This window comes from Meles meles, chromosome 11 (genome assembly GCF_922984935.1).
Source record: "Meles meles chromosome 11, mMelMel3.1 paternal haplotype, whole genome shotgun sequence".
NCBI lineage: Eukaryota > Metazoa > Chordata > Mammalia > Carnivora > Mustelidae > Meles > Meles meles.
Window position 1 is genome coordinate 66878510 of NC_060076.1, and position 12291 is coordinate 66890800.

Here is a 12291-nt window from a genome sequence, read left to right on the forward strand (position 1 = left end):
TTATATTCAAATTCATAAATCAAAATGATTCTTGGGCCACTATGGTACACAAAGCACATATCCTCATACGCAGAGCACATGAGGCCATCGAAGAACATCCCCCCAGGAAGCCTTAGAGAATAACAGTAGCCATTAAAGAATTCTGAAGACCAAGTGCTTCTGATGAAGAAATGTGTTAAAGCCACGCTTCCTCCCACAGGCCAGATGCAGAGTGGGGTCCCGCACACGGCCAGGGAGCTGGGCTTGGGGCCACCATCACAGGACCATGGCGAGCACGCAGCCTGGTGGCTGCATGGTGGCGCCGCAGCTTGGTTTCCAGGCACACACGGGAAAGGTGCCAGCAGTAGGGTCTCCCGCAGCCTCCCGGGGACAGTGACCCCCCCAGGACAGTGATGAGGAGGTGAGTGGGTAGGAGGGGGACGGGACCAGCTTGCAAAGAATACCCCTTGGGTGACACTGTTTTTCATTTTAAAAAACATTAAATTCAGAAGCACACAGGAATACAAAAAGAGTAATCCATTACGTTTTATTTTGAATATGTCCTGGATTCTTACCCTGCCCTTTTACACCAAGAGTATTAACATTCTGGAAGAATCTCAACAGATCTATCAAAATAATCTTGCAGAATCTTTCTGAAATGATCTAGAGAATTATCATCACTGGTCCCAGGATACAGAAACTGTGACTTCCGAGAATTCTGGAAATCTCCAGGTCAGCCATATGCTGAGGGGATCAATGCGAAATGACCAGCAGCTTTCCCATGTATCTCAGACAGCTTTCAGCATCTGTGTGAAAGAAGTGCCTTCACCTCATGGAAGAGAGCCAATGCAGAGTCAGTATCTTGAGGTGGCAAGTTCAGCGCAAGGGACAAAGGCACCACATGGCCCGTGAGCTCCAGGGAGAGCAGCCTCCGGAAAGAGAAGCACCAAGGCATGGATGCTGCTGGCTGATGGCTTTAGCAGCCCCATTACCCTCTCTTTGATGTCCAGGGTCAAGGCGATCCTGGTTCCACCAGGGCTAGGCGTAGATGCATGAAAAAGAATCTCACTGTGATCTTTCCTGCAAAGGAAACACCAATAAAATTTACTGCCTGGTAACAACGAAGGAATTCTTGTAAACCTGTACCTCTGCATGCCTCTGCTCTCCGCTCCGGAGAGGACCCTGGGGGAGGACAGACGAGACCGGCTGTACCTCACGACCCCACCAGTGGGGTGCCAGCGGCTGTACCCCAGCCTTCATTCCACCACACAGCTCAGGCCCCTTCACTCCACCTGCTTCCACAGCCTGAACTCCGTGCCACAAAGAGGCGGCCCGGCCCGCGTCCTGCGCAGCGCTAACTGCATCTGCCTCTAGGGGTGGAAGCTCATCCCCTCGGAGCCCACATAGTGCTAGGACTCCACCAGCATCTGCACCCCGGGGCCACATACAGATGGGCGCCGCTGCCACCAACACCGACGGGAGGTCTTCACGTGAGCGCGGTTCCAGCTCCGGAGCCTCTGGGCACTTACAAACAGGAAGGCTTTTTGCTCGAGGGCTCGACTCCTGTTCCTGCTGAACTGAGCCAGTGTGTAAAATGAGAACTGATATCAGCTCAGTAGGCACCGGAGGGCGGGTCCAATCGGCAGCCCAGGAAGCAGTGCCCCAGCTGGGGGCGCAGCGCCGTCTTGCGGGGGGCTGCGGACACAAAACAGAGGTTACCGTGCTCGGGGAAAACTGCAACCAGGGGCCGCCTTGGAAAGCACAGGCCCTGCTCACATGCAACCAACTGCTGACATAGTTTTAACTTGACTTTTTGGTGATGCATTTGGCTTTAGTTTTTATAGAAGAAGAATTTTTGCAGCTTTCAACACATTTGACTTTTCAGACAGATGTCTAACTAGTTGACTTATATTTCCACAGACTTCTGGTACATTCGTGCATTCATGACAGGAGAAAGTGCATCGTCGGAGCCGAGCGGGTCTCGCATCCTCCAGAATCGCGCCTGGCACCAAGCGGGCCACTCAGGGGCGGCCTCTGCCCCAGCAGCTCCAACTTAACTGTCCCCATCTCACCTTCTCTTCAGGTGCAGAACTTAGCCACTGTGAACAAAGCGGAAACCAGTCACTGTTCACCAATCAGCTAAGCTCTGCACCTCGGCAGAGAGGTCGTCGGCTGGGCATAAGGAACAGGCTGCCGAGCATCTTCCACGGCTGTTGCTTCTTCTGTTTCTGGAGAAGAGCTACAAGATGCATCTGTTCTCCGAACTGCAGAGAGAGAGAACTATGGCTTCTGGAGGAGCAGCCAAGGTCATGGTTGCGTGGTAATCCCTGGCAATGTGATTTTAATCTTAAGTCACAAATCAGCATGCCAGGAACCCAAGCAGCCAGAGCACTCGGAGCAGCACTGTGCCTGCTCACAGCCCACACTGCACGCGCCGCCTTCCGCCCACGCCGGGCACCACCGTCCACCCGCTAGCTTACACGTGGCCTTGACTTTGGCTTGCTGTGCATTTTACCTGGTATCCTAGAGGCTTAGCCGACAGCAAAAGGACTTAGAAGCAACCACACACACACCCATGCAGCTTTGGAACATGAAGTGAAAAATGCAACCAACAGCTGCCCCTGTGTGCTTCGCCACTTCCACCTAAGGGCCCGGGTTCTCAGCGAGTGGGGCTGGGGAGTCTCCCGCTGGAAGGTGTCACGGTCACTGAGAAGGGGCTATGGAGAAGGGGCATGCACGTGGCCCTGCATTCATCCACGAGGGGCAGGGACAGAAGGGAGCAGACTCGTGACCAGGGCTACCCTGAAAACTCACAATGGCTCCCCACAAGCTGCAGCAAGGGGATGGCAGGGGAACCACCCCACTGTATGCAGTCTTCAAGAAATCCAAACTCTCCATGAAATAAAAAACTAAGAGAAATAGGATTTATACTACGGCTACACAAGGGTGACGGCAAGAAAGGCTGTATTTTCTGCTGGCCCGGCTCGGCCCAGGATGCGCTGCTACCACGGGGACAGTGGGGGAAGAACTGCACACAGCTGTTTCACTACAAGATGTAAAATCGTAGAAAATACTCCAACTATTTCCTTTTCCTGGCAAACACGGTTCCTGGACTCTTCTGGAAGAACAGGATCATACTTTTCAGAACCCTTTTTTCTTCTTAGTACCAAGAGTTCTTTCAAATAAGATACTTAAACATGTTAGAAATGGTTTTGTTAACAGCAAAACATCAGAAGCACACTGAAAGTCTGACAACAGGTTTAGAATATCTACATAAAATATTAAATAACCATTAAGAATTCTACATGTAGAGAAGCTGTATAAACATCAAAAATGCTTGAGATTTGATGTGAAGTTAAAAAAAGATTGTAAAATTCAGCCCTATTATATCACATAAAAGCCTGAAGAACTGAGAAGACAACAGAAGCCATGGCAGCCATTATCGGGTTGTGCTCGCAACCCCCCAGTTCTACCTAAAGCTTCCCAGACCATTGGGATGACTTTTAAAATGCAGAAACCTAGTTAAAAATGAACTGCTGGGATGTAAATCTAGCAGGTCAGTTCCCAGCACTATTAGTCAGAAGCAGTTTAAACAATTTAGGACGCCCACTCCAGTGCAGACCAGAGGGAAATTCTGCTCCAGTGCAAGGGCAGACACGAGCCGGGCACAGAGCTGTCCAGAGGTGCCCTGTGGCGGGAGGCCCCTCAAGTTCTGCAGATGGGGGGCCAGACACAGACATCTGCACAGAGCTAAGGGTTCAGGGTAATGGGAACATGCTCCCATGTGAGCCCTCACCTGGATGACTGGATTAGTCCTTCCACTGGCCTCCCCAGCCCACCATCTAAACCTACTCCAAGTGCTCTCCTGTGTTTTTGTCCCTATAAGTAACAAAACCCCAACTGGCCAAAACAGCGCCAAGGAGAGTACTCTGCCAGGGTGGCAGCCTCTGCTTCAAGGCCCACTCTGGCCAGACCGGGCCTCGCGCTGCCCACAGGCACCCGGTCTGCCTGCACTCCCAGGCCACTGGCCACAAAGTAAGAGCAGAGGACCATGGCTCAGCATCTCCTTATCACCTCATGTGGCTCCGACGCGGAATCTCTGGTTAGAGCTCAGCAGTGGAGCAAGGGAAGGAAGAGAATCACCTCTTCAGAGTAACATCTCCGCCACCACCTCGGCTGAGGATCTGTCCATCTGCTCCTTGGTCAGCTCAAAGCACCGGCGGGCGACCTGCTGCTGCCTGGCATCCTCGCCCAGCATCAGCTCCCCGTAGAGGTACACGCCCATGGCCTGTGGGGCACAGAGGCACAGCGAGGAAGGGAGAGAAATGACATGTCCACACCTACACAGTCCGTGCTGCTTGTGCACACACTTGCCCACCTGGAAATTACAAAGACCCTCGAAAGACAAAACAGCTGACCAGCTGTACTTCTGCAACCTACAGTGTTCCATCCCTTCTCTCTTATTCACACCGATCCCCCGCAGAATCCTTAGCTATCCGTTCCATCAGCAGAACCTTGGTGACCTAACCATTTCTCCACAGATGACTGTGTCGGAAACACGAGGACAGGCAGGTAGGTCCCCACAATGCCCGCCACAGAAACCCGCGCAGCTGCAAGGAGCCCCCAAGACACCGTGCACCTGTCACACGGTCACAGGACTTCCTCTCAGGAGAGCGTCCTGAGCCGCAGCTGGGGAACGAACGCCAGCACATAACGCGCGCCGTGGGAGGGAGAACCGTCCCGCCGCCCGGGAAAAGGTGCCCACTCCTTCAGCCCTGCCCGTCTGAGCTCCTCAGCCGCCCCTGCCCAGGCAGCAAACACTACCCCTGCATTTCTCCTGTAGTTTGGAAAAGGGCCAGTTATATCCCGGAAGACCACAAGAACCCTTTGGTTCTGCCTCTTCGCTTGTTCCAAGCAGTTACGCCATGGATTACATTCTGCTGGAGCAAATTAAAAGAAGATGAAGTTTTCATCGCAAGATGAAAACTTGGTAGTCCGGGGCTCAAAAATTCTTCCCTGAAAAAGCTGATTTGGCTTTTTCCTTATTTGGCAAAGGTGTTGGCTCTAAAAAAGCAGTTACTTTCAGTTTCAGAAGAAACCTTAAGTTGCTTCTTACATTTTGTCCCTGTTTGCGTTTCTAAACACCTCTGCTCCAACTGTGCAAATGTGACATTTCTTCTGCTACAAAGTCATGTATTTTTCTTTGTGGGAAGAACGAGCCCTTCCCTTCTGGCTGCCCCCCATACTCAGGCCCTCTCAAAAGTCCCTTTGTTTGCCCCACCGCCACCGAAGCATGGCTCCATTCTGTCAGCCCACAGTGCCCGGCGCAAAGCTCGCTCGGTGCCACACAATGGTCACGCTAACAGCAACGAGCTGCAGGCTGCCTTCCAAAAGCTGACAGAATCCGTGGCGTACACACCACCACCCACAGCCATGCTGCTGCAGAGGGGGCAAGGAAGGCGCCCCCAAACATGTTCGTGCACCTTAGTGCTTCCTGCGGGCTCCCGGGAAGGTGACGACCTTCCCCTGCAAATAGTGAGGAAAGTTTTCGCAGGAAGGACACTGGAAGTGGGTGTGGCAGGGCGTGGGTGGCGCAGGTACACACCAGACTGTCCTGGGTGTTTGGGGCTCCCCCTGACTAGCCCCATCTACAGACACGGACACACAGGGGGACAGCTAAGCCGCGGCCCGGCTCGAGACCTGGTGATGCTGTGAGGTCTGCATGTGCGTCATGTGGTAAGGACAGGGGCCCACAGCCACATCAACCAATGTGGCTTCTAAGGGTGTGACTCATGCTTTAAAGGTACACCAAGGGAGGGGAAAATGAACTCCAAAATGTGTTAGAGAAGCTCCTACCTACTCCTTAAAGATCTTTGGAAAATGTTTAAATATTTGTTATGCAAGAAAAGTTCCCAACTTGGGTCCCTGTGTGAGTGAGTGCACCGAACAATCAGGACAGCATTAAAGGAATTCCCCTCTGCTGAAAAAGGAAACTTACCTGATCCTCCCGGAGGAACCTCTCCACATCTTTGTAGGCTTTTGTGTATTTGTGCTTAACAATGAGTTCACACCATCGATGGCGAACCTTAAGGAAGGAGAGAAAGTTCAGTAAGCAACAAACCGGGGGTTTCTCAGCCTGTCTTAAGGACGGAATTTGTATTAGCAAAAGTTCCACTCTCAACTGTATTAATGTTGCTGACATGTTGTTGTAAAATTTTTAGTTTAATTTCATGTACAAAGAAAGGAACCATGTTTCTCACTGGCCTGCTGTCAACTTTAGGGGAAGAAGGGACATGGTTCAGTTAGATGATCTGACGTTTTTAAACACAATTTTGCAAGACACCAAGATATAACTGGGCAAGATATAACCAGGCAGTGAAGCACCCAGCCCAGCCAGCCCAGCTCTGCCTGCAACATGCGGTCAACAGATGTTCTCTTCAAAACCACTGCTAGCTTCATTTCCAGCGATGACCAATTCGGTTCAACGCTGCTGATCATGACAATAAACACAAGGAAAGCAGGAAGCCATGGTCCTCCACGTTGCTGGGGAGACACAGCACACCCCTGCAGTCCATGGGGCGGGTGCCTGGGGCCAGGAAAGAGCAGGGCACCTGCTGCAAGCAGTATCCCCAAGGCATGCCCGCGGAGTGCCACACGTCTACACAGCCTGCCGTCAACAGCCCAGCTGACTGTGGGAGCCATTCAGTCCAGATCCACCCGATTCAAGGTTTCCCAGAATGAATTTGCCAGGAAGCCCAGCCCCCTCCAGACATTATGGGAGTCTAGTCCCAGCACTAGTGGCCTCTGCTGGTAGAGGCAGAGCCCCAGCATCTCCTGGCACTTCTGGCACATTCTTTATTGGTGGAAGTCTACCCGAATTTGGTTTTCAGAATCCAGTTGCAGGCCCAGGTCTACTGCCCCAAGTCCTCTCAATTATACACAGCAAACAGTTCCACCACTTTCTATTCCTCAACATCAGCCCTCCATGGAAGTGATGACAAGCACCAAAAAAGCTTCCTTCCTTCCCTCTTTGTACTACCTTTGAAGGAAGGAGACCCTGCATAGTAATCCATCTGTGGCAATGGGATAATGTAAGCAATTTCAACATTTTGGCTGGGCCCCTGTAAATTATATCATTACCCACTGCTGGCCGGATCTCTCTTTTAATCTACTATGAATAGATATACATACAGACATGTAGAAATGAAGAAACAAGTCTTCGGGAAAGAACCCTTCCCTTGGGGTACAGTATACCCCAAGACTGGGTGCTAACTCTGGGGTTCTGGTGGGGCTGCCCTTTGCTTGTGAGCAGCAAGCCCTTTGAACTTCCAAGGACAGGATGCCAACGATCTTTCCATCCACAAAAGAATTTCAGAGGCGCATGGAAACGAGCTAATAGCCTCCCAGCATCACAACAAACGGGAAGGGGCTGGACTGGATGGGTCTTGGCAATCTTTTCATCTTCCACAAGATGTTCTTTCCTGCACAGCCAACAGAAGTGAACAGACCATAAAAGGGAAAGGGCAGCCCTAAAATACTCTCACAGAAAAGACAAGTGAACAGAGCTCTGAGAAGCCAACTCGTCACACTACACCAGAACCACAGACCCCCACACTCCCGAGCCCCGGAAAGCACCCAAGTCCCACTGGACACCCTTTCGCGGTTTTCTCCCAGTCACAGTCCTCTCACTGCAGCACCCTGTGAGCTTGCAGAAAATGGGGGCCAGCTCGGCAAGGCCAGGAGAAGGACCCCGGCGAGAACCACCCCGGCGGGACAGACTACTGCTCTGTGCCTCACCCAGAGCCCTCGGGAAAGAGCATCCCTTTCCACCCTTGCACACGGGTGCTCGCCTCTCCGTGATGCACATGGACAGGAATAACAAAGCCTAAATGGCCTATTTCGTGGCAGAATAAGGCCTCCAGGCAGGCAGGAGGCAGGGTGGTCCCACCACAAGTGGGCAAAGGTCCAGGAGGCCCAAGCGAAAGGCTCTTTGACACCAACATGAAGCCAGCACTTCCACTTCTCTTACTGTTAAAAATAGTTTACTGTCACATTAATAAGAGATCTAGTCTTCTGACCCCTGAAAGCCAACATGGCATCCGGGAAGCACAGTCCGGCATCCCCTCCCCTAGAAGAGCAAAAAAAAAAAAACAATGAGTCTTTTCTTTACAGAAGAGCTCAGTGCATTTCAATATTTCAGTGACAGGATGTTTAAAAGACATCCCAGAGATGCTGCGTGAGGATGAGGGACTGACAGATATTTCTTGCTCACACACAGGGCTTTTACCTCTTTTCCTACTTTTTTTCACAGAGAAAACCCTCATTTTTTTTAGCCCCTAAACTCCAGGACCCAATCCACATGGCCACTTGTCACCACACATAATTGGGGGTGGGGGGGGTGGGGAGTGTCTTCCCAAAACACTGGCAGCAAAATGACATTTGTCTCAATTTTTCCCAGCAATATTTCCAAAGTGGGTACTGACAGAATATTCCCTCTCCAGATCCCCGGAAAACCTGAATAATCTATGACAGAGGCCGTCACACGGGTGTCTCACACTCCTTCCTCCACTGGAACTAGAGACAGTGAGGCTCTCTTTGCTGGGGGCCAGGGCCAGAGAATTTGGAGCAGGCCTCTAAGGAGAAAGTGGCCCATGTCCACTCTTCCTCATTTTCTATTTAATTAAATAATGGGGTAGTGGTTGCCCTGTAACTTCCTCAGTGAGCTCACCGAGCACGGTGCACGCACCAGACAGCACCCGCGCCTCGCATGCCTCCACAGCCTCTGGCTCCTGGGTCCCATTCCCTGAGTTTCAGTGTTGCAGGCGCTCACACAGGCCAACATGGATCAAATCACACTTTAAAGATCCATGTTTTATTGTAGTTCAGTTATGTCAAGAGTTGAAAACATTTAATGACCTTCTGAACTATGACTCAAATCACCTCACTCCAACTTCGTGACGGGAATCATCTAGAAGCGCCCAGGCAGCCAACAGCCTAGTCCCAAAGCCCATCAGTGTAGTCAGCTGGACAGAGAAGGGGTGAGGCAGCACTGGGGAGGGAGGAAGAAAGGGGAGCAGAAGAACCAGAACCCAAAGAGGATGAGAAAAGGGGCATATTTCAGAAGTGAAGAGAGGCAGAGCTGCCTCAGGTGACAGAGCATAGTCCCAGGTCCACACCCACCTCCATCCTGCTGCTCTGCCAGTGCGCACATGGCAGGGCGCTGGAGACCTCTCCCTGCTGCACCTCCCGTGTGGGTCCCAGCCCCGCCTCCCCTACCCGTGCAGTACAAGGGACAAGCATGTGCCCCCTGCCATGGCCACTTGAGGGGCTCCTCGCACACACAAACCATTTGGTACAGCATGTGGCACACGACTGAGGAAGAATGATAAAGAGAATTTAGGGGTCAGGAGGTCCCACCAGCTGACATACGAGCATACATATCCAGGTATGCGCCCATAAATCCTCAGTCCAGCAAAAGCTAGTTTGAGAATCTGCTTTTCAGAGTTCTGCTCAAGGGATATGCACAACAAAAAAACGATGTGGGTGCTGCCCTCTATGCTGGAAATACGCCCCACTGGAAATGCATTCCGAAGCTTCCAGGTTTCCAAAGTCTCCATGAACAAAGGGTGTTAAGTACACAGACATTAATGTTCTCCCTGGGGTGCCCAACGCCACGACTGGTTCTTGAGGTTGGGTGTGGATGGGCAGGTCTTGGAATTGAGGTGGGTAGGTGTGCAGAAGTGGATTCATGTGCAACCTACTTCTGGTGACAGAGAATGAAAACCCTCCAGGAATCCACATAACTGCTCCAGGCTGGTGGCTCCCTGACCCACAGCAGAACTACTCCCCCAGGAAGATGGGCTGTGTGGGAAGCAAAAGGCCTGAGCCCCTGGGAGGCCTAACCAAAAGGTATCCTGCATCTGACACGTATACCTGTGGATACACATGCACACACGCAGAATGCTTTCCCTCACTCTGGTATTTTCTGTCTTCTTCTTTATGCTGGTTAATGATCTACTCAATTGATTTCATGACCCACCATGCCTTGAGCCACAGGGCCTGAGGCCCCAGACCGGAGGTCTGCTACTCAGCCCCAGCAGCATGGCCCTGCTCCCCAGGGTGGGTAAGAAGAGTGTGGCTCCTGTGGGCTGCTGTGGAGACAGACTGAGGTTGCCCATGGCGAGTGCAACTAAGAGTCCCACATAGTAAGTGCTTGTCATCTTAGCAGAAGTGACATGTTTCTGGCTTTTTCACTTCAGAAGTTCTGTTATTGAGTTTATAAAACCTTTGGAATATCATGTCAAGGAAGTACTGTTAACTGGTGAAATGATAGCACAAGGTGCCTATCAGACGGCTGCTGGTCCAGAGGGTGGCCTGGAAGCTGTGTTAGGCAAAGCAGCCTGTGAGGGAAGGTGTAGACAGGGCTGGGCTCTCGGGTGGGGAGGGGATGAGGGGCACGAGGTCCCCAGGACTCTGGGCCCCTGCTCTGCCTGCCCAGCGACTGGTTTCAGGAGTCTGAGATTCCCTGTGGGAGAAGCAGCAAGGTTGCCACCAGAGAGGGGAGGAGAAGCCTGGGGGCCAGGGACCAGCACTTGGGAATTTCCCAAACCACCTGTGGAGACAGAACGTTCAGCTCAGCCATGCCTCAGCCCCAGCCCCATGGCATTTCTGCCACTTCAAGGAAGTCCTTATACCCAAAGGCTCAGCTGAGCTGAACTACTTCTGACCCTCTCCCCTCACTTCCAGTGGTGCTCAAAAAAATGGGACCTGCCTCGTAGGGGTCATTTGTATTCCCAATCCATGTCTCAGACTCAGGAGGACAAGTCCCATGACCCAACAGGGCCTCTGTGTGATACAACCCTAACCTTCATCAGGACATGCCGGGGCTCCCCCTTATTTAGTTGTTCTCTCCTGGAAACAGGAGAGAGACTGCTGAAGAATAAGTCCACTCCCCACTCCTATGTCTTTTCAACCTGAGAATTTTCATGTATCCAGAACCAGTTTCCTACCAAACTCTGGAACAAGAGTTGGAAAATTTTCTCTGTCAAGGGCCAGACAGTGAGTGTTTCTGGCTTTCTGCTGCCCATCTGCCACTGTACTGCCAAAGCAGCCTAGACGTCTGTAAGTAGGTGGGAGCATAGCTAATGCCTCTTTATCTTCAGATAAAAGTTTATTTATCTGGGTGGCGGGGCTGGCCTGGCTATACTTTGCTGACCCTGCTTAGTAGGGCAGAAGTCTACACCCTAGGTCCCCGAGTGAGGCGAGGTGAAGGGGTGCTGGTAAACACTCAAGCCCCAAAGCTACCTGCATGAGGTCATAGAATACAGAGCTGGGAGGTCCTCGTGAACTGGCTCAGGCCTCACTTCAGCCTGGTCCTGCCGGGAAATCTAGCACATTCCTGAATGAGGAGCCTCTGAGTCCTTTTCTCGCTGTGGGTTAAATTCCTTCAGAAACAGTGACTCCCCAGCCAGTGGGCCCAGCACAAATGCGTACATAAGGCATCATGGACGGGCAGGTGATCTGACATCAAGGAAATGCAGTCTTTGGGAAGAGTGACCCCCTACACCAGCTCACTCCTAGTCTCCCCACATTGTTGGGGCTTCCCTCTGAATCACCACACACCCCAGATCCCATGCTAAGTAACACCTCAGAATTCTTAAGGCTGTTTTATAGCTTTTACCTCAAGTTTCTTTTTTTTTTTCTTCAATTTTTATGTTTTCCATGAAGCTATGTCAAAGAAATAAAACATTCTTTATGGGAATGCTCCCCATAAGTCTGCTTGTTAACTAACAAGACTAGTTTTCCAAAGTGGTTTTCAAACTTTTCCTGAACATAATTCTAACTTTTAGTAAAAGTGAACTCTGAAACCTTCTAAAGACAAATTAGAGAAAATAATGTTAGTGGTTCTTCAAGTAGTTTAAAAACCTCCACGTCAGGTAGGAAACACCTCTAAAATAAACTGTCCACTTGTAGGGCCCTGGGTTCCTCAGAGCTGAAGTTTGAAAACCAGCGACTCAGAATTGTTGTGCCTGAAGAATAAATGGATTCACAAAGGCTGAGCATACGCTGCTGCAGACATAAAAACGAGAGTTCAGTTCTGGGGGCACCTGGGTGGCTCAGTCATTAAGCGTCTGCCTTTTGCCCAGGTCGTGACCCCAGAGTCCTGGGATCACCCCGCATCAGGCTCCTTGCTCAGCAGGGAAGCCTGCTTCTCTCTCTCCCACTTCACTTGCTTGTGTTCCCTCTCTGTGTCTGTCAAAAAAATCAATAAAATCTTAAAAAAAAAAAAAGAAAATTTAGTTCTGGTAATTC

The 12291-nt window shown here is 51.2% G+C and overlaps 1 protein-coding gene across 5 annotated transcripts in view; it reads right to left on the reverse strand.

Moving 5' to 3' along the window:
- Positions 1-501: 501 nt before the first annotated feature.
- Positions 502-12291, reverse strand: part of LOC123952764 (aminopeptidase O (putative)) — a 337543-nt gene continuing 325753 nt past the window's right edge. Inside the window, exons 15-19 of one of the 5 annotated variants that reach the window (XR_006820712.1) lie at positions 5978-6064; positions 4123-4267; positions 2052-2243; positions 1413-1674; positions 502-1059 (exon numbers count right to left, since the gene is read on the reverse strand). Coding sequence is in view for 1 of the 5 variants with exons in the window: in XM_046022214.1 (XP_045878170.1) it covers positions 4127-4267; positions 5978-6064 (228 nt within the window). In the remaining 4 variants the exon portion in view is untranslated. Of the gene's footprint in view, positions 1060-1412; positions 2244-4053; positions 4268-5977; positions 6065-12291 lie in introns of those variants that run through there. The other 4 variants (XR_006820711.1, XR_006820710.1, XM_046022214.1 and 1 more) reach the window with 4 other exon arrangements.